Source organism: Falco peregrinus, chromosome 14, assembly GCF_023634155.1.
Source record: "Falco peregrinus isolate bFalPer1 chromosome 14, bFalPer1.pri, whole genome shotgun sequence".
Lineage (NCBI taxonomy): Eukaryota > Metazoa > Chordata > Aves > Falconiformes > Falconidae > Falco > Falco peregrinus.
The window spans coordinates 14,326,872-14,345,692 of NC_073734.1; the positions used below are offsets into that span (position 1 = coordinate 14,326,872).

Here is an 18,821-nt window from a genome sequence, read left to right on the forward strand (position 1 = left end):
GGCGGGGCGCGGCGGCGGGCTTGGCCCCCGAGCGCGGGCGCGGGAACGGGAGCGTCCGCTCCGCCGCTCGTCTCAGCCGCCTCCGCCGTGGCAGCGAGGACCCCTCTCGGTCCCCGTCACATCTTCTGCGAGCAGCTTCGGTACAACGGGGCGGGCACGGCCGAGAGCGGAGCCGGTGCCTGTCCCTGTCCCTGCTCCTCCAGCGCGACCGGCGTCGGTTTAGGAGGTCACAAACCCCGGCACGCTCGGTGGCTCCGGCCGGCCCTTTCGGCCCGCAGAACTCTGAAGAATTATGGAAAATGCTGGCGCGTGCTGCTCCGTATCAATGGTCCGAAACGTTGTTCGGTGTCTTTAAAAAATAATAACGCTAGAAAATGGCAAGATAATTAAAAAATGATAATGAAGGGCCACCCGCTCGGCTGCCTCAGGACGCGCAATGCACCGGCCGGGCCCGCTCACCAGGCACCTCAGGGCCAGGGCCAGGCCGGCAGAAAAGCTGTGAGGCAGACTTTTATCTAAATCAAGGTGCAAAGCGAACACCACCCTGAATCAATACGACCAAGGGTGGCGTGGATTTAATTGAATTCCAGTTTTTAGCGGACACATGGCGAAATTTGGTAAACCACGTTGTTCTGTGAGCTGTTCCAACAAGGACGTGTGCAGGAGGCGGTGCAGATGTCTGCTTGCAAACCTTTGCTAGAAGAGCTTTATACCTTTAGGCTTTCAGGTATCTGCACCTCTTTAGGAGAGTCTTATGTCATTACAGAAACTTTTACTGCATATATTTTATACAAAGGCCATGTAAGAATAAGGATTCACCCGTAAGACCCAGTGTTCAAAATCAGGATTTTAATTGCCAGTGTTATATATTAGAAATTTCTTTGTGGATGTTGACTAATTTGCTTTCTCAAGCTTACGTGTCACCTTAATACTCAGACTTGGTACAAGCACAATATATTATAAATCTTAAAAACAAATAAAAATCCAAATCACTGCAGACCCGAACAAAAAACCCAGTTCATTTTGCACTGAAGATCGTTTTTATCAATCTACAACTTTTTGTAAGCAAGTATCACCAGTTCCTTGAAATCCTTGAAAATAAATCAAAACACAGTCTTGAGACATTCCCGCCCTTAACAGATAAGACTTCTGCAAGTTTAGTAGCGTATTGTCTAATCCAGTTATTTGTGTTTGTATACACAGAAGTGGTTTCTCAAAGTGAAACTACCGGAGTTTCATGTGGTTTCAGGTTTCCATAGGAAATATTTATACGATTCCATGCAAATAGGGAGTACTCTGTTTAATTTTGGTCTCTCATTCGCTTAAAAACAATATAGTAGAAGCCACAGACATTTATCTACTTCTTTTCTCATCATTACTAATTAGTAAGCATTAGCTAGAGCATATAGTGGCGAAATGAGTTGTTAACATAGTTGCTGTTTCTCTTTGCTTAGGAAATAATTGTTCTTGAACAGTCAATTCCGTGTGACTTTGACTTAACACGCAGGCTTAAACAAACCTTTTTTGCACAATGTTAACAGAAAATCTTTTGAGTGTCTTGTCTGTTAGGTTCAAAGAGCTGAGGTAATCAAATATTGAAGTTTTTCCCCTCTAAGGCTTTTATCAGATTAGAGTTACTTTTGCATCCTAGTGGTATTTCCTTCTCCACAGTAAACTATCTCTTGTAAACAATTGTTAAACGAGGTGACAATTGCTATTTGTAGCTGTTAAATAAGACAAAAATTCCATTATCTTTTGATAATTGTAATGGAACTAAAATATTAGTAGGTCTGGAGGGCTTTCGTTTAAAATATTTTTTTTAGTTATTTGTCTGGTGAAAAAAAAAAAAAAATCAACATTTTTGAATGAAAACTCACGTACTTGCCAGTACATATCGAGTCCTTAAGCCATAGATGGACTTTAGGCTTTAGTCTTCCAAAACATTTTCAACCTCTGTTTCTGAATTAGTTCCTCAAGACAGTCAACTATAGAAGTATCTTCTGTTATATTCTTTAAAACCAGTTCTTGAAATAGGTAACTTTTTGCTGAGTCGTTTTAAGTTATGTGAGTCACTGGAACTTCAGAGTGAAAGCAGCATAACTAATATATAAAAGAAGGAAGCAAACATTTGATTCATTTACAGGGATGTTAAAAACATGTTAAAGAAAAACAGAAAACATAAGTACAGGAGGTATAAAAATACAATATTAAATATACTATCTTTTTATTTTTCAAAACACGGCAGAAAGAGAGAAACAGCTTGACTTCATCTCTGCCTTATCTTGCATTCAGTGGGAATATTCACCCAAATATTTTTCCTGCCAACACATGGCTACTGTATCAGTTGACAAAATAGACACATGAAGTACAGACCCTGAGGCGTTGTTTTAGCCTCTACAAAGTGCTAATTTTCGATTTTAAAAACAGTGAACAAACAAACAAGATAACGAATATTGTCCTTAAGCACACTTTTATCTATGGATCTCAGCTAAAGGCAAGGCATTATCTGGGAAAAGTGGTGATAATCATTTTGCCCATGTTTGGCCTTACATTCTTAATTCCCACTGAAACTGCAATGTCTTGTTTACACCGTCATCTCACAGTAGAATAGGCAAAGCATATTAGCTTTCTTCTTTTCACTGAAGATAAAGCTGCAGTTAACAGATGTCCCACACTTCACTTAAAGAAGCAGTGAAATACTGTATCTATAGCCAACCATATCATGGCCATCCAAAGCCCTTATAACTGAGTTTATGTACCGTTTTTATACCATTTTGCGATTGCTCAGTAAATTTCTTGGTAAGGAAATCTTCTACTGGCACTTCTTACTTGCAGTTCCTGTCTGGTCACTTTTCAATTCATCTGTCATAAAACGCAGAAGAACTTTTGTTCATGAGAGCACCTTCCCGTTCTTTACTCTCAAACTTTTTTAACTTGAAAATCTCCTGCATCTTGTAAACTTAAAACAGACTGAAAGCAGATTCACATCATTATTGCTACTGTGTCCCCATGCCCTGGTTTTGCCATTCTCAATCTCTTTTCTTTTTTTTTTCCCCCAAATGCATACTTGAAAGGGGGGGGGATCAACCTATGATCCCTTTTCCTCTCTCCTCACCTAAAACTTCCCTACAGTAGCCAGACATTTACTCATTAAGAACTGCAATCTTCAGAAATAAAGAATGATACTAACTTGACTAACTGCTGCATGTGAATTCATTGACCACAAAGCTACAGGTTGCCAGGGTTACTGACTAAATCTTTGTGTTTCTGCTCAGAACAGAAGTTTAATATTCAGAGCCTCCAATAGGCAGAGAAACATAGAACTATGTGGCAGGTTCAGAATTCAAGAACCTACCCTGAGAAACAGCAGGAGTTGATGCATACTCCTCCCTTCATACAGTATCATTCTAATGTGCTTTTTTACTGATAAGCCTCTGTCTCTCCAGGACAAAAGCTGTCTTTGAGGCAGGCACTTGTTACCATCCTACAGCCGCAAGGTCTGTAAAATCACCAAAACCCCCTCATTCTCATTCCAGAGAGCAGCACCTGTCCTAAGTCAAAGCAGATTCTTATCTTCAGTATGTAACAGTGCATCAACAGCTGTCCCAGCAGGAAATTAATTTCCCAAACTGAGACCATTTCCTAGTGGCCGAAGAGAAGGCTAAAGATGGAATTTCATATATTCATATATTTTTTTTAAGATGGGGGAAGGGGAGAAGTACAGAATTGACTAAGCAAGTGGAAGGACAGAAACATAACTGAAATATAGCACATAATGTGCATATATACATGGTATATACCATACATATGGCATAATGCACATGTATATCATATATACTATTGTGTGTCTGTGGTCAGGGTGTTCAAATTCTGGTCCCTCTTACCTTTTGGTATCATGGGACAAAATCTGGAAAAACTCAAGCTCTGCCATTCTGTGCCTGTTTTCAGTGTGGTCATTGTTTGGGTCACCTGGCTGGTTTATCTGTGAAGATGCATAAAGCCGAGTTCGTAAAACAAAGAGAGATGTGACACAGAGATAAGATTCATTATTTCAGGCACAACATACCGATCTTCTTTGGATGCAAATTCTTAAGCATTTGATGCTTTCTCAGAGATAATGCCATGTCCAGTGCACCAGATCACTGAATTTTCTCTCTCCAAATATTAAATTTCAACTAAACATCTGCATCTATACTATATGCCTCTTTTTCTGAGCGCATGCATTCCAGATTCCTAGCCTGTTATTAATCTTTACAATGCAGCAAACCAAACTTTCTGATTAATATAACTGTGAGAAAGTTTGTGGTATGAACCCACTTCTATTTAGGAATTCTAATAGCAACTTAAGAGCTACTGGAGACAAGATGTTTAACCAACTGGTGAGAAGGCAGGGACATGTTTTTCTGAGGGTAAATCAGGTTTTGGAATGTTCTAAGCTGCAATTTACATTCCAGAGTCAGGGAGCACTCCTACCCAGTGATTACACAGCTCAGCCCTCGCTACTGAGACCATACAATCAACATGTGCCTTTTGCAAAAAAGCATATTCACCATATGCAGACAAAACATACAGAGACTTAAGAAATACGGTATCAGTTCTAATGCAGTCAGGTTGAGGTACCCTTTACCGAACAGAGGGGAAGGCACAGTCTAATGTGGCAGCTGTGAGAGCGTGGGGTGATATACCTAGGACACTAAAGATGGAGGAGGAAGCCTGTAAGAGCTATCTTGGACTCTCCTGAATTAGCTGTTGAAATTTCCTGTGTGTAGCACTGACTTCGCTTTATTCAAAGAATCCACCAGCAAGGCAGAAAGGCTTTTCTTTGTCACCTAGATATATTAGAAGTTATTTGTGGTGTTGTAGTGTGCAGAAACTTTTGCAAATTTGTGTTTTATGCATAACCATGATAGTAGTCACTCGTCGTGTCATGTTGTTCACTGCCTGACCCTTTGACCTGGCTATAAACTCTTAGGACTTTATTTGGAGTAATAGCTGCAGCCTTTCAATGAGATCACTTTTCAGTAAATCCAGTGAAAGCCCTGCAAACTCCCCAGACGATCATATTAATACTGTTTTAATTGCCAGATTGTATCAGCGTGGCAAATTACTCATGTATCTCTCGTTTATATTAACCTAAACTAATTTATATGTATTGCACTGGAGTTTTAAACTGATTTGCAAGATTTGATTTTAGAATCCTTTTTAATTTGGCACGTAAGTACATTTCCTAATAGCATAAAAATAATGTAAAACATTTTTTACACCCTCTAAATAGAAATAAGAGCAAGTTAAACTGCTTTCCCACTTTTACCTGTTTCTATTTAATGTATAGTTCGATACATTCATCCAATATCTTTAGAATTATTGAAAAAAAGGGAAAAGTACTGGGGTAAGAGTAAACAAAATTCTGAAGAACATAATTCAGCTGACTTCAAGAGAGAGAGAAGCAGATCTTTGGATTCCTGAGCTGCTGACTCTAGTCTTCTTCCTAAAAAACAGGCAGTAGACAGTTTAACCAGGCTGCTCTGCACAACTCTCCAGAGACATTGGCAATTTCAAAGAAAGTTTCAGTAAAGGATGTAATTCCAAAGATAATTTTCCGTTGATAAGGAAATGTTGTCTGCAGATTTTTTTCCTGACACAACTAGACCATGCTTCTAAGAAAGATGAAAAAAGAGAAAGGGTAGGGTGGGGAAAGACAACTTTGGTAATATCGATTTAAGTATTTTACGGTATCGCGTCTTCAGTGCTGAATGCCCGCATTGCTCTGTAGGTTAGCTCTGGCTAGCGTTAGGAACCAGCGCTGGCAGTTTCCTTACACGAGCGTCCCGTGTCAGCCTTCGCGAAGCTGGTGACACCGCGGCGTGGCTCAGCCAGGAGGTGTTCGGTGCGGGCGCTGCAGGCTCGGGCAGCGCTGGGGCTGACCCCACGGCAGTTTGCCGGAGCCGGGGCCAGTCCTGCTTTTCACCGAGATGCTGTTGGTCTTACCGGGGGCCAGGGCCGGAGCCGCCTCAGCTCCCCGGGCTCTGGGATCTCTCCCGGGCTCTGGGATCTCTCCCGGGCTCCTGCCCTCCCCCCTCCAAGGGTGCGGGCGCCGGGGGCTCCCCGCCGGCCGGGGAAGAGGCCAGGCCGGCGAGCCGTGCCCCGGCCCCACCACACGCCAAAGCCCACCTTTGGGGAGCCCCGCTCCCGGAGGAGCGGGCACCGGGCCTCGGGCCGAGCCGGCGGCGGCCCCGTGGCCCCGGCGGAGTAAGGCCGTGGGGAAGCGGCAAGAGGCGAGCGGTGCCTCCGGGACGGCCAACCAGGCTCCGCCACGGTTCGGCGAAGCCCCGCCGGCAGGCCGGGGAGGAGCGGGCCGAGCCCCTCCAGTCAGCCGCAGCCGCCGCCCGGCTGGGCACGGGGGGCACCTCCCCCGCCCCCCCGGGGGCTGCGAGGCTGCCACGGGGCGCGGCCCGGGGGTCGCTGCCCGCACTTCGGCAGGGCCGCCAGGCAGCGCGGCGGAGGGGCTGCGCTCTGGGGCGGGACAGCTCCTCCCCGCCACCCCGGAGGTGGAGCCGGGCGGCGCCGTGGGGCAGCGCCGACATTTCCCGCAGGGTCGCGGGTGCTGGCAGCAGCGGCGGAGGAACGGCTGGCGCGCCCGGAGATGACAGACGCCCTGCCGCCCCGCGGCTGCCAGGCGGCGGAGCCGGCGGCGGACGGCTACTTTCGGAAGGTGGGAGGCGCGGGGGCAGCGGGCTGCGTGCCCGGCCGGTTGGGCGGGCCCCCGGCTGCTCTCTCCTGGCGGAGCGTCGTGGGCTCCGTCCCCGCGGCGGCGGGGGCTGCCTCTGCCTCGGGGGGCGGCGGGCGAGGAGGCGAGACGGGGCTCTCGGCTGTGGCGGAGCGCGGCTGGCCGGCCCGGGGCAGGGCAGCGCCCGCAGCCGGGCTGCGGTGGGCTCCCGGGCGGCCGCGGGAGCTATCCTCCGCTGCCTCTGGGCTCGGCTTCACCCTGGAGGCTGGGAGCCCTCATATCCCTGCGGAGCCAGGGAAATTCCACCCGCCGACCTTCTTTTTGTCCCTTTTTTTCTCTCCTTTGCCCCCGCGCTCTTCCCTGATGGCACCTTACTGCGTCCCCTCGCTCGCTCTCTAGTAACTTGCCTTGCGTACCAGTAAGAAAGTTTGCTGGAGCAAGGCAATGAAGTTAACAGACTCATTAGGAAGTTTTTAATGAACATCTGCCCTAATTACTTTTCAGACTGAGTGGGCGGCTTATGCCATAACCTGCACCTTGCGTTCTTTCAGCACAACAGCAATTACAGTGAAGTATGGCCGGTAATGCAGCCCTGGGGGCTGCTGTGAACTTCACCGGAGGTAAAGGGCAGGACGGGCCGTTTTCGGGGAGCCCTGGCCCAGCCTCCCCTCGCTGTGTTACCTTCCCCGCACCTCTAACTTATGTTGATGGGCTTCAGATAGGGGCGTGTAGGTATACACGGTCTAGGTTCTGGCTCTGAGACCATGAACTGGTTATTAAAGAAAAAAAAAAATGCACCTCATGCATCAGGTTGTTGCTGCTCTCTGCACAGAAGTACCCCTACGCTGCGCTCCAGCTGCCGCCTGCATTACACGGTAGGGGGGGAACATGTGCTTTGCTCTGTTGCCCTCTTCACAGGCTGTTTGGTTTTTTGCCCCCAGTATTTACCAAATCCCTAAGCCTGCAGGAGCTTAAGTAACAATATTGCCCTTTAGCAGAGGAAGTTTGCAGCCAAAAAGTGCGAAGTTCTACCTGTGCCAGCCATGCCGCAAGGAATCAGTGCTGACACATAAATAACTAGGCAGGCAAAACTTTGACCAAATCTTGTCTGTTACTATAATTTTTTGATGAGTAATCACTTCTTTCTTAGTAGTCCATAGCAGGAAATTACAAATTGTGGCAAAGCTGTAATTATTTAAAGAGTTTTCACAGCTATGTTTCTATGGTGTGGGATGCTCATAGGCTGCCTTGAGGCATGTTAGTAAAAAAAGGTGACTTTTCATGAACTTGTGAAATTCATTAAGTTACATAAACCAACTCTTCCACGTATTTGTCTTTACTGATGGGGACTTCACTTTAATAGCCAAGTTGTGCCTCTTAAGTCGTAAGAGGAGTATATCTTCTGCACTCAGACTTGCTAAAGGACTGGGTTTGTTTTCAGTTGGATTGTTGTATATTAGGTTTAAGTTCACTGAAACAGCATTAGATTAGATATCCTGGAAAGGAATGAAGTTTTTCTCAATATGTGGAAACACTGTAGATCAGTCTTATACAATCATGAACATCTTTCCCACTTCTGAATTACTTATGTCTTAAAGCAGTAGAAAATGAATTTGATTAAATCTGGGTGAGCCAGTGTTGCAGTGGAACATCCTTCCTTTGTCGTTCCTTCAGATCTTTGAAAGGTTCATCCAGTTTACAAGTGTCTTTAATAAAGTTGTAAACTTCAGATCAGGCTAGATGCTCAAAGCCTTCTGTCCCTAGAAGTTAGGTACAAGTGGGAAACCAGTATTCCTTGTTATACATTAGTTGAATGGTCTCAAAGATCAGAGCTTTCATTCTGACTCAGTAGTTCTAGGAGAAGAGGGGAGAAAGGAAAAAAACCTCCCAACCAAAAGAATCCCACTCCTGGAGTCTTGAACAGGTGCAAGTTGTGAACCCAAGGAGGTACTTTTGATGTAGTATCTTTAGGCCTGAAATGTGTATCTGAATGGTATGCTAGGTGATTTCATGTAACTGAAACTAGTGACTGAGCTGTCTATGTGTGTACCTAGGTCCCCCACCCTGCCTCTCCTGAGGTCATTTGTATTGCTTTCCCCTCCCTTTTTGCATCACACTACTCTTTGCTTTCCTGAAAGGATTTGACTGTTGGTTTAGCAGTTTTGTTGGTGCAGAATCACATTGGTTTCCAGGGATAGTCCTTGTGGTTTTAGATTAAAATACATTTATTTAATTTACCTTTTTATTCTATAAGCTGTGGAGCAAGGTGAAAACACTTGCTTTGTATCAGTCCTGCTCATAAAAGGGCTTTCAAGCACTATTTACACAATAAGGTTGCCTTCCATACTGTGCAAGAATATTGTACACAGTGAAATTTTGTAATTGAGAAAAACTGAGCAGTTCATACAATATCAATTTGTTTTAGATGCTTGATATTTTCTTTTGATGAATGGATTACTGTGGGAAGTATGTTCAACCTTTGTATAGTGCCTTGTTGTGTATTACACTTTTTGAAGTCTTAAATACAGCATACCAGAAAACAACCCTCTGTATCCCCAGGATGCAATATGTAAAACAATTTATTTACTTAATTATTGTTTAGTGCCTTTTTTTTTTTTCTGTAGGGAGGAGGCCCTGTAAAACTATGACTGGCTTTATGTGAAGGGCCATGACCAGAAATGGGGAAACAAATGCACAATCTTGGTTCCTGCTTCAAATTCTGTTGCCACACTAGAAAGTTAGGCTTGCTGTGACATTGCCAGGTGAGTCTGAGATGTGATGGGTGGCAGCTACTGCAGTCCACTTGCACCCTTTCTCAGACTCCCTCTCTCTGTTCCCTTCCAGTGATGTCAGAGCTGCTCTGTAGGGACCCTTTCCTCTTTCTCTGACCCTGTCTCTGTTGATTATTTCCTTTTTCTTCATGGCAAAAGCCTGTCATGTTTATACAAGCAAAATTAAAATTTCTCAAAACATAGAGGATGCTTTGAGTCCTGGATGCTTTTTTTTTTTTTTTTTAATACCTAGTTTTAAGGAAGTTACCTGTGCAGCCACACAGGGTATATGCAATGTTGTCAATGTTGCCCTTATTCCCTTCCCTTTATATCTCCCCTCCAAAACAGCCCTCTTTAACCATTTGATCAGCTGCAATTTGAACTGTGAGAAGAATTTTAGTTTTAAAACCAAACCAAACAACAAAATCCTTGCTGGTGTCCTGAAGAGGATATGGCAAAGTAGAAAATAAGGTGCTTCTTCCATCAAAAAGATGGAGCTTCTGTCTAGAACTTTTTACTTTCTGGGAAGATAACTCACCGGGAAACTGGTTCTGCTACTGTTTATCTCTACCATCACATGCGGATAGCTTAGTTCAGTCTATTCCGTGGTACATTGCCAGAGCAAACTGTACCTGCACTCCTGGGTGGTGCAAGTGCTCTTGGACCGTCAGCCTGGTGCCTTGACCTCCTCTGTGTAGAGTTCCTCATTCTTTCACTATTAGTGGCAGCAACCTGTGAATCAGCCATGCACATCCCACACATCCATTCAAATTCTGCCCCCAGTCTTTCTTCCCTATGAAAGAGTCTGTGGTCAGCAGAAAATATGACAAAACTAATGATAAGAGCAAAGAACAATTTGTTTTAAAAGTAGAGCAAGGCATTTAGGCAGGAAGGATTTTTCAGCAGACTGATAGTAATTAAAGCAGGTCTGTCCTCATGTGCTGCTTTGCTTATGTGAGATGCTTCTCCCACCTCTGGGGAAGTTACTCTTTAAGCCTGCCGTGGTTCTGTGGATTGCTTGGCCTCTCAGACCTCTTACTGTTGTTTGTTTCGTTTGTGTTTTTTTCATTTACTTCTGAATTTTTGTGGGAGAAACAGCTCTTTTTCAAGCTGTTCTCCCCTTCTGCCCTCCCCCTCCCCTTTTCTTTTTCATTACAGCACCCCACCCCACTAAACCAGTAAGTTTTCACAAAGTAAATATTCCCCAAAACATGTCAGTATACAGAACTTGGGATATTTATAAAGTAGTACTCAGCCAGTCACAGGATCCAATGCTGGCATGGTGATCTAATAGTAGGGCTATGCCTGCCTTGTTTTGGTTTTGTGGGGGTTTTTTTGGTTTTTTTTGTTTGTTTGTTTTTTTGTTTGGTTGGGGTTTTTAGCTGGGTAGGAGCAGAGCAAGGAGTTATCATCTAGGAAGTTCTTTCTACTGTATCTTTCCCATCTTGGTTTACTGCTTTGTAACACCTTACACAGATTGTAGCTCTTCAGATTCCCTATATCGGTCAGGAAATTGCAATAAATTATAAGAAAAAGCCATAGTTCATTTTCCAAGGTTACCTTTTCTGTACCTCTCCAAGCATCTGCTGGTACAGCACTAAGCATCCTGTCTTCAATTTGGTTGTTTTGGATAGCAGTCCTTTGTGCTACATAAAGCAGAGCAGTAGGACAGCTAGCTTAATGAATCTTTAGATTCTGATCAGTTTAATGAAGATGCTTATTTTCTTTTCTTTTCCCTTTCTTAAACCTTTGGCTCCATCGGTGAGGCTAGCTACTTATTATGTAGTCCAAGCTGATGATTCAGAAAGGAAGACTGTATATATTAGTCCTCCCTGTCAGAGGAAAAGGCTAAAAACAGAAAACAAGCCATCCTATAAATGAAGCACCAGCCTGAAAATGATGATAGGTATGGTAACCAGCTCATGAATCAACACTTCCCTAATTAACTCTCTCCTTCCCCTCCTCGGCTTTTAGGGTTTCTTCTGCAGGGCTTCCCCCACAACTGTGGTTAATGTATCAGTTTACCAACCTGCTGCACCTGTGCTTCCACCGGGGTTTAGCTCATGTGGTTCTTTTCAGTCATTAGTAGCCAGGCAACTGTCAACATTAGCATTGACACAGGAATATTTATTTGCCTATTTGTTCTCTTTCCACTTGTCTGGCAGGAGAGAAACAACACTGCGGTGATTCATACCCCCATCATGCCATATCCACTCATTATATACAAATTCATAAAACCTAAAACTGAAAGTAGGCCTTCATGTGAAACTAAGAATCATCTGAAACTTGGTTACTCGAGAGACAGACATATCTGGCAAAATACTAATTTTAATTTTGCGCAGTGAGTGGCTTGACAAGATGGAATAGCGTACAGAAAATAAGTATTTGGAATTTAATACAATAATTAGCTATAAAATTTTATATTTTGTGCCAGGCACTTAGACATGGACAAGTAGACCAGGCTCTGGAAGACCAGGTCTTCTTCCTCTGCACCCACCTCCCACCTTTTTTTTTTTTTTTTTTTTTAAACTCGGATAAAACTTGTATTATTGGAAGACTTGCAGTATATAGCTAAAATTTCAAAACTGAACTAGTAGAAACATAGAAACATGCAAAGAGAAACTTTCAGTAAAAGAAACAAACATAATAATTTAGCAGGACTTTAGGACCAGTTCTAGAAATACTGGTGTGAATCAATCTGTTTACTACAGTTGCTATTACAGCCAAAGCAGTTACATGCATGAGTTAAATTACATACACGTTTAAATATCTGGAGGATATGGCCATTTGCGTACACTACAGGGCTTGACAAGCAGCACAGGTTGTACTGGCTGGGCAGGAATGTTTTATTTTAAGTAAGAAGGCACACCCAGTTTCAACTCTGTGTCACCTTCACTGTGTGGCTCATCTTAAAAGTTCAAACCACTACTTCATAAATCATACTTATATTAATTTCAAACGCTTACTGCCATTACTCATTGTTTGGCAAACAGTCATGATTTCTGTGTCCATTGCAACTGGATTTCTGATACTAAAAAATACTTCTGTCTTCCAGAAAGAACTTCTTGGCATCCAAATTAAATACAACTGTGTCTTTGTTTGGTACTGGTACTTTGGACAGCTATCTTCTCTCTGTAGTAGGTAATTTCTTAAGGCCTAGAGCCTAAACTTGGAACACCACAAAGATCCTGCCTGTACCCCTTAGACAGGGGATTTTGAGGCTCCTTCAGATGGGAGGTAAGCATTAGTGCCTTGTACAGAGGCAAGATTACTGTTTGTCTACAGTTAAGTATCAAGCCTGGAGTACCTGACTACAGGCTTGCCTAGCTACCCTCTCTGCCCCCACGTAATCTAGAATAAAATATCTCCAAAATCCCATGTGAGTCCTGAACTGTCAGTCAGCCACTTCCTAGCTCCGCTTGAGCTCCTGCTGTTGAGCTGGCTGTGCCTGGTGTGACAGAGACAGTGTCATGTTGAGATCCCACAAGCATTCGTAATACAACTGTTTGCCAAATAAATGTGTATGGGATAACATTTATAAACTTGAAAATAAAACCCAGCGGAGTGTCCTGCCACCTAAGCTCAGGCATTAATTCTAACAAGAGATGAGCAGCAATCCCATTGGAATCTGTCAGCACACCCCATTAATTAGTCAGAGGATTGCTATCAAGCATGCAGGACATGCATGTTTATTTGTCTAATACCAGTGTCTATTTCTTTCAGATGTTACCTGGTTAGGTAAATAAATGACATACGGCAAGAGTCTTTAACTGTTGTCTAGGTCTTGCCTCTGATAATGATATATTAAAAACATATCAGCTTCCTGATTCTGCAGTTCAGCAGTGCTATTCAACCAAGCAGGAAGGAATAAAGTAGCTAGCTAACTGAACTTTAGATTTTGAAAAGCTTTTTATTGGTTCAGGAGCTAAGGATAATAATATTTAAGTAGCTCAAACACTTAATGAAGTGCAGCTATGCTCTGAGGGGAAAAAAGGCTCTAAAACTTGATAGCTGAGTTTACTATTCGAACTGTCTTCACAGAAACAAGTACATTGAGTAACTTTGCTTTTTTTCCCTCCAAAATGCATGCAATGAGAGTTTAAATTGTACTCCACTCCTGATCATTTTTGCAACTTCCTTAGCAATAACCATTCTGTTGTCGCTATTTAATTAATTTTACTGATACCATATAAGCCAGGGTAAAATCCAGTCCCCTCTCTAAGTTGTCCTGACTTGGCAAAGAGATAAACAGTAATTAAGTGAAGCATCTAGCATCCTGTTGACAAGAAATGAAACAGTAGGTGTGGAAGCTGCTGGGAAGTTTGGCTGCCAGATATTGTAATGAACTGAACATTAACATTCTTGGGGTAGTCCAAATGTGAACCAAGTACAAATGCTGTCTGGGAAAGGGATCTTCTACATGGAGGGAAACAAAATTAAGCACTTTCTGGGACCTGTCTGCTAAATAACCTTTTAGTACGCAGAATTTGTGCTTTACACAAGGAGGACTTTTCCCTTGATTGTGTATTTCCCATAGGTTTTTTTGCAGATATTGGTTATTTTCACTGTCCTATATGCAGACTTCTATCCATCAGTTTTCTGGCAGCCTGATTACAATAAAGGTTTTAAGCCTGTAAATGAACACAAACTAGCTGAGCATCCCCATCCCCTGTGCAGGAGATATAAAAAGCGATGTTTTCCAAAAGGTAAAATGTGAGTTCCTTATAGGCCTTGAGAAGTAAATGGGAGGTATATGCTTGCAGCTGGTGAGCCTGTCCTGGAAACAGTCTCCTCTATCCACAAGAAGCCTTTCATCTGGGAGACAAAAGTGCTGCACTTCCAGGCACACTGGAGGTGATGCGGATACCTCAGTCTGTCACTGCCTTGTCCTCCTAGGCTCCAGGGCTGGTTTTGCTTTAAAGCTTCATACAGAGATTAGTGGCTGGTCCTGAAATGCAGGGAAACACCTCTGCCACTTTTTTCTCTTTGCACAGAGTTTAAGATCATTGTAGTTTTGTGCTCATTGTTCAATGGGAGCTTGTTTGATTTCTGGGCTGGAGCTTGATCAAAGGTCCACTGAAATAAATGCACCACTTCTACTGAGCTTCATAGGCTTGGGAATCAGGCAGCTGATCTTCCTGAAAAAATTCCCAGAAGTAGAGCTGTAAAGAAGTATTTGAATGATGTAATGAAACTTGTTTGGCACACAGGAAGGGCAGGGAGTTCTGGAAAGAAGCTACAGCTTTGCAGAGAAAATGAAAACAAGGGCAAGGCGAGGTTAAGTTTAGGAAGGATGCTTGTACTAAGTGGTCAAGAAAAAAGTTGGAAGAAAGCATCACAGACCTACACAGGGATACAGAGATGACAGGCCCAAGATGAGGATCAAGTATTCAAACTGAATGCAAACAGCAAGAAATAATTGGCAAGGTTCAAATAAAAAATGGCATGGATAGAAGAATGAGTACCAGTAGCAGAGAAAGATTACACAACACAAAGTGCAGAACAAACATAGAAGGAAAAACAGCGGCAGCCCAGAAAAAAGCAGGCTAAGAGCAGAAAGCAACTTGTGGATACAAGGCCATGTTGTACTTTCAAGTTTGCCTTGCTACTATGTCTGTGAATAAACACGTGTAAAGGAGCAGAAAGCATTTGGTAGTTAAAGGTCTACTTGTAATCAGAGGTGAGTGAATGAGTTTGCTACATCTGCATGTCCTCGCCAGGAAGATGATAATCTTCTGTGTATTTATTGTGCCTGGTGCCAGTGCTTTCTCAAAGAGAGCATATACTGCACACCCAAGTGTTGGGCTTCTGCTGTATTTCAATGCAGAAACATTTTTTGCAAATGTAGTAATTTGATGTGGCGTGGTTTTAAAAGTTATTTGGCAAATGGTGCTTCTGAAGATGTGTGCACAAGCCTCCTGTCATTTTACCTGTTTGTTTAAAACTTTTCAGACCAGGGGTTTTAAATTAACGGTATTAGACTATGGTAATCTGGATTGATCAGCTCATTTCTCTGTTGTCAATTTATTTTAACTTGCCAGCCCTGAAAATATGAATTGAACTTCAAGTAGATGATTAGAACTTTATGTTCTGTTTAAATACTGGCTTTTGCTGTGCTGGTATGTCGTTGCCTGACCACTCATAATTAGAGCTTGTTTGAGAGGCTTTTAAATGCTGTTATATCAAAACCAAATTTTTGTCAGCAAAACTTAAGAGGGAGAGGTCCAAACCAGTGCATAATAATGTGGTTGGAGTACTTGAGGGAAGACTTGTTTGAGATCTGAGCCGCCTCCTTGTGTAGTGCCTGATCCAGTAGGATCTTGACAAGCTTTGTAATGATACCCAGCAACACCGCTCAGGACATGCTCTGCTTAAGGGTAAGCCTTAAAACAGAGTGGTCTTACTTGCTTGAGAATCACTACTTAAGGCTGCAGGGATGTGCTGGTTGGCTATAAATGAGTGCTAATATTCAAAGCCAATTGATACTTTAAAAAAGGGGGAGGGCAAGGCAAAGAATAAAAAAGTGGAAGTGAAACTTCTAACCTGTTTAAATAAGGTGTTAAGATTGTGGTTCCCTCAACAAAAAAAAAGACAAGCAGTCCTATTCATCGGTAACAGTTTCAGCTTATCAGTGCTCAGCAGAATAGAATGGCTCAGTCCTGCTCAAACACAAGTTGCAGTCGTTTGAGTCTTGTGCTTTGTGTAAGGTGTGCACATACACAGGACCATTCTTGTGAATTCTGGATTCCATGCTTTGCTTTTTCAGGGCTTAATTTGATGAGTGTCTGAAGGTATAATAATCATCTTACCCTGTCAAGTTCTACTATTCCATATCCCATCTTATCCCATCTCATATTACTCCATTTTCCATTTTACTTGATACTGAGCTATCAATATATAGTCTTGGTTTTGGCAACGGGTAACAAGAAAAACTAATGGGTGGATAAATCACTGCATCTGGGACTGTGAACATATACAGATGAAATAACTTATAAAGCTTATTCATATTTCACATTTTTGTTGCAGCATGCAAAGATGCTGTTGTGTTATGGCAGGATAGACTTAAAGACCTGAGAGTTTCCTGGGTGTGAAGAAGAGCTGTACAGATAAGCAGTATGTGCCAAAAATAAGTCTGAGATGTAAAGAGAGGAACCTAGGGAAGGAGGGGTAGGAATTGTACTGAAGATCTGAGCATCAGAAGGAACAAGAGCAAGAGATCCTTAGAAAGGTTCTTGAAACTGTGAGCAGTGGTGCCACCAAAGCCTGTTGTTGATAGAGTTGTATTTCAAGGCTGCATGTATCTCAGTATGGAACTCTTATACTTTGCAAAGGTTAAGCAGAGGAATTTGATAGGAATTACTGCCTTGCCAGATACTGTTTTTATGAAACCTGTAGAAACTTAATAACGCTCTTGTCAAATTTGGTTATAATTAGAAAATAGCTTCAGAAGATTTCTAGGGGAGAACAGACTGGTTCACAGATGTACTTAAGCTTTAAAACAAATATTTTCTGCCTGGATTTTAATGTCAAATACTTTGGTGGTGGTATCTTTTTCACTTTTGGTGACCAGGTGATGGTTAATGAGAAAGAAACACTTGTCAGTCATTCATCATTGATGAACGTGTAGTTAATTTGTATTCATACGGAACCCATGCTATTAAAGTTCATTCAAATTCAGTGTTACTCCTTTTTCAGTCTCTTCCAACAGCAACAAGAAAATTTGTTTCCTTAATTCTAGGGATGTAATCCTCTTGCTGAGACTGGTCGAAGCAAACTGCAAAATCAAAGAGCTGTCCTAAACCAGCAGATCTTAAGAGCAGTAAGAATGAGAGCTGGTGCTGAAAATCTTTTAAGGTAATTGTTATGACTTCCTAAGTTCTCTTGCCTGAGAAACAATTTTTTTTTCTTTTAATTTTTAAAAAGTCTCTTAGCTATTACTTTTTGCCCGTCTGCCTAACTGTTCCTCTTAACATGCTGCATAAATTACTGCTGGATGCTTTGTCAGTCTCCCTGAGTTTTTTTTAATGCTGTAGCTCTATCGAGTCATGACCTGCTATGAAGTACATTTTCAAAGCTGCAATGTTACAGCAAATGAGCTGAATGTTACATTATCTTATGTTGCTCTGTTTGATCAGCTTTATTGCTAGCGATAATGGCAGGTGAACCTTGCTGAATATTGTAATGAGTCCTTTTTACACCCTAAATCAAATACAGGTATTGTTACTGTACTGTTGCTTTTTCCAAAATCCTTTATGTCTGTGCTCCACGGTGAAAAGGACCATTGGTTGCCTTGTTTATTCCATGTAGTAGTGATACAGGAGTAGCAGCACCTAAATTGAGCAGGGTTACAGTTGCCACCAAGTTCTCCTACAGTTTGAGGTAAATTGAAGAGACTTTGCCCTTCATCTATTATAATTTGTCCACCAACATTTTTTAAAGACAGTTTTACATGGCTGTCCCCATAGGAATAGCGTTATGTTGCCCCTGTCTTGAGGCTACTACATCCTGTGATGAGCTGCCTAGCAAACAGCCCCTGTAGCTAGCTTTCCAACAGTCCATCCCTCTGTTACATAGAAGAACTGAAAATTTCCCCAGCAGTCATCTGCAGTAGTCTCCTGAAGTGTCTGTTTCTCTGCTACTGGAGCAACAGTTGGTCTCCAAGAACAAAAATGTAGTCCTGCTTCCTGAGAGAAATGAAAATGCTTGGATAAATTCACTTCTCTTAAACTTGCCATTGATAGGTTGCCCTTTGTCTGTCACCTGCCTTTATCTCCACCTTTGGCAAGAAGGGTGATAGGTCCAAAGCTTATGTAGTTTTACCCTCTGTGACTGACTTAGTTTTGCTTTGTTTTCTGGTAATTGACTTAAGGAGTAAGACTTTAGGGTCTTTTGCCACTTTTTGTATGCATTGCAAAATTCTTGTGTCTGCTTTTGAAACTGATTGCTGTTCCTTCGGTAGATGGTTCTGATGGAAAGACTAAAGAGATGAGTGTGAACACTGGTTACTCTAACGTTCAACGTAAAGATGTCCTAAAGTTCGGCTCCTGATACCAATATTAATGGCTGAAGTACTGACATTGCTGTTGACAAGAGTAGGAACTAAGCTGATTTAAAGAGTAGAGGATCAGACTTGTTTCTGAGTTGTTAAAAATCTAAAACGAATGCACACCTGTTAAGAGTACTAAAACTTGCTAATTCTTCGAAAGAAGCAATTTTAAAGTAACCTGACTACTAGATAGTTCACATGACTAGACCTATTTACAGTCTCCTAAGGAAAACCATAAATAAACAAGCTTTTTGTTTTCAGATTCTGGTTTCATTTC

General features: G+C 42.5%; 1 protein-coding gene across 2 annotated transcripts in view; it reads left to right on the forward strand.

Moving 5' to 3' along the window:
* Positions 1 to 6,530: 6,530 nt before the first annotated feature.
* RHPN2 (rhophilin Rho GTPase binding protein 2) overlaps positions 6,531 to 18,821 on the forward strand; it is a 30,884-nt gene continuing 18,593 nt past the window's right edge. The window contains exons 1-3 of one of the 2 annotated variants that reach the window (XM_055818793.1): positions 6,589 to 6,712; positions 9,352 to 9,489; positions 17,237 to 17,352. In XM_055818793.1, the coding sequence (XP_055674768.1) occupies positions 17,324 to 17,352 (29 nt within the window). In that variant the 5' untranslated portion in view covers positions 6,589 to 6,712; positions 9,352 to 9,489; positions 17,237 to 17,323. Of the gene's footprint in view, positions 6,713 to 9,351; positions 9,490 to 17,236; positions 17,353 to 18,821 lie in introns of both variants that reach the window. The other variant, XM_055818792.1, reaches the window with a different exon arrangement.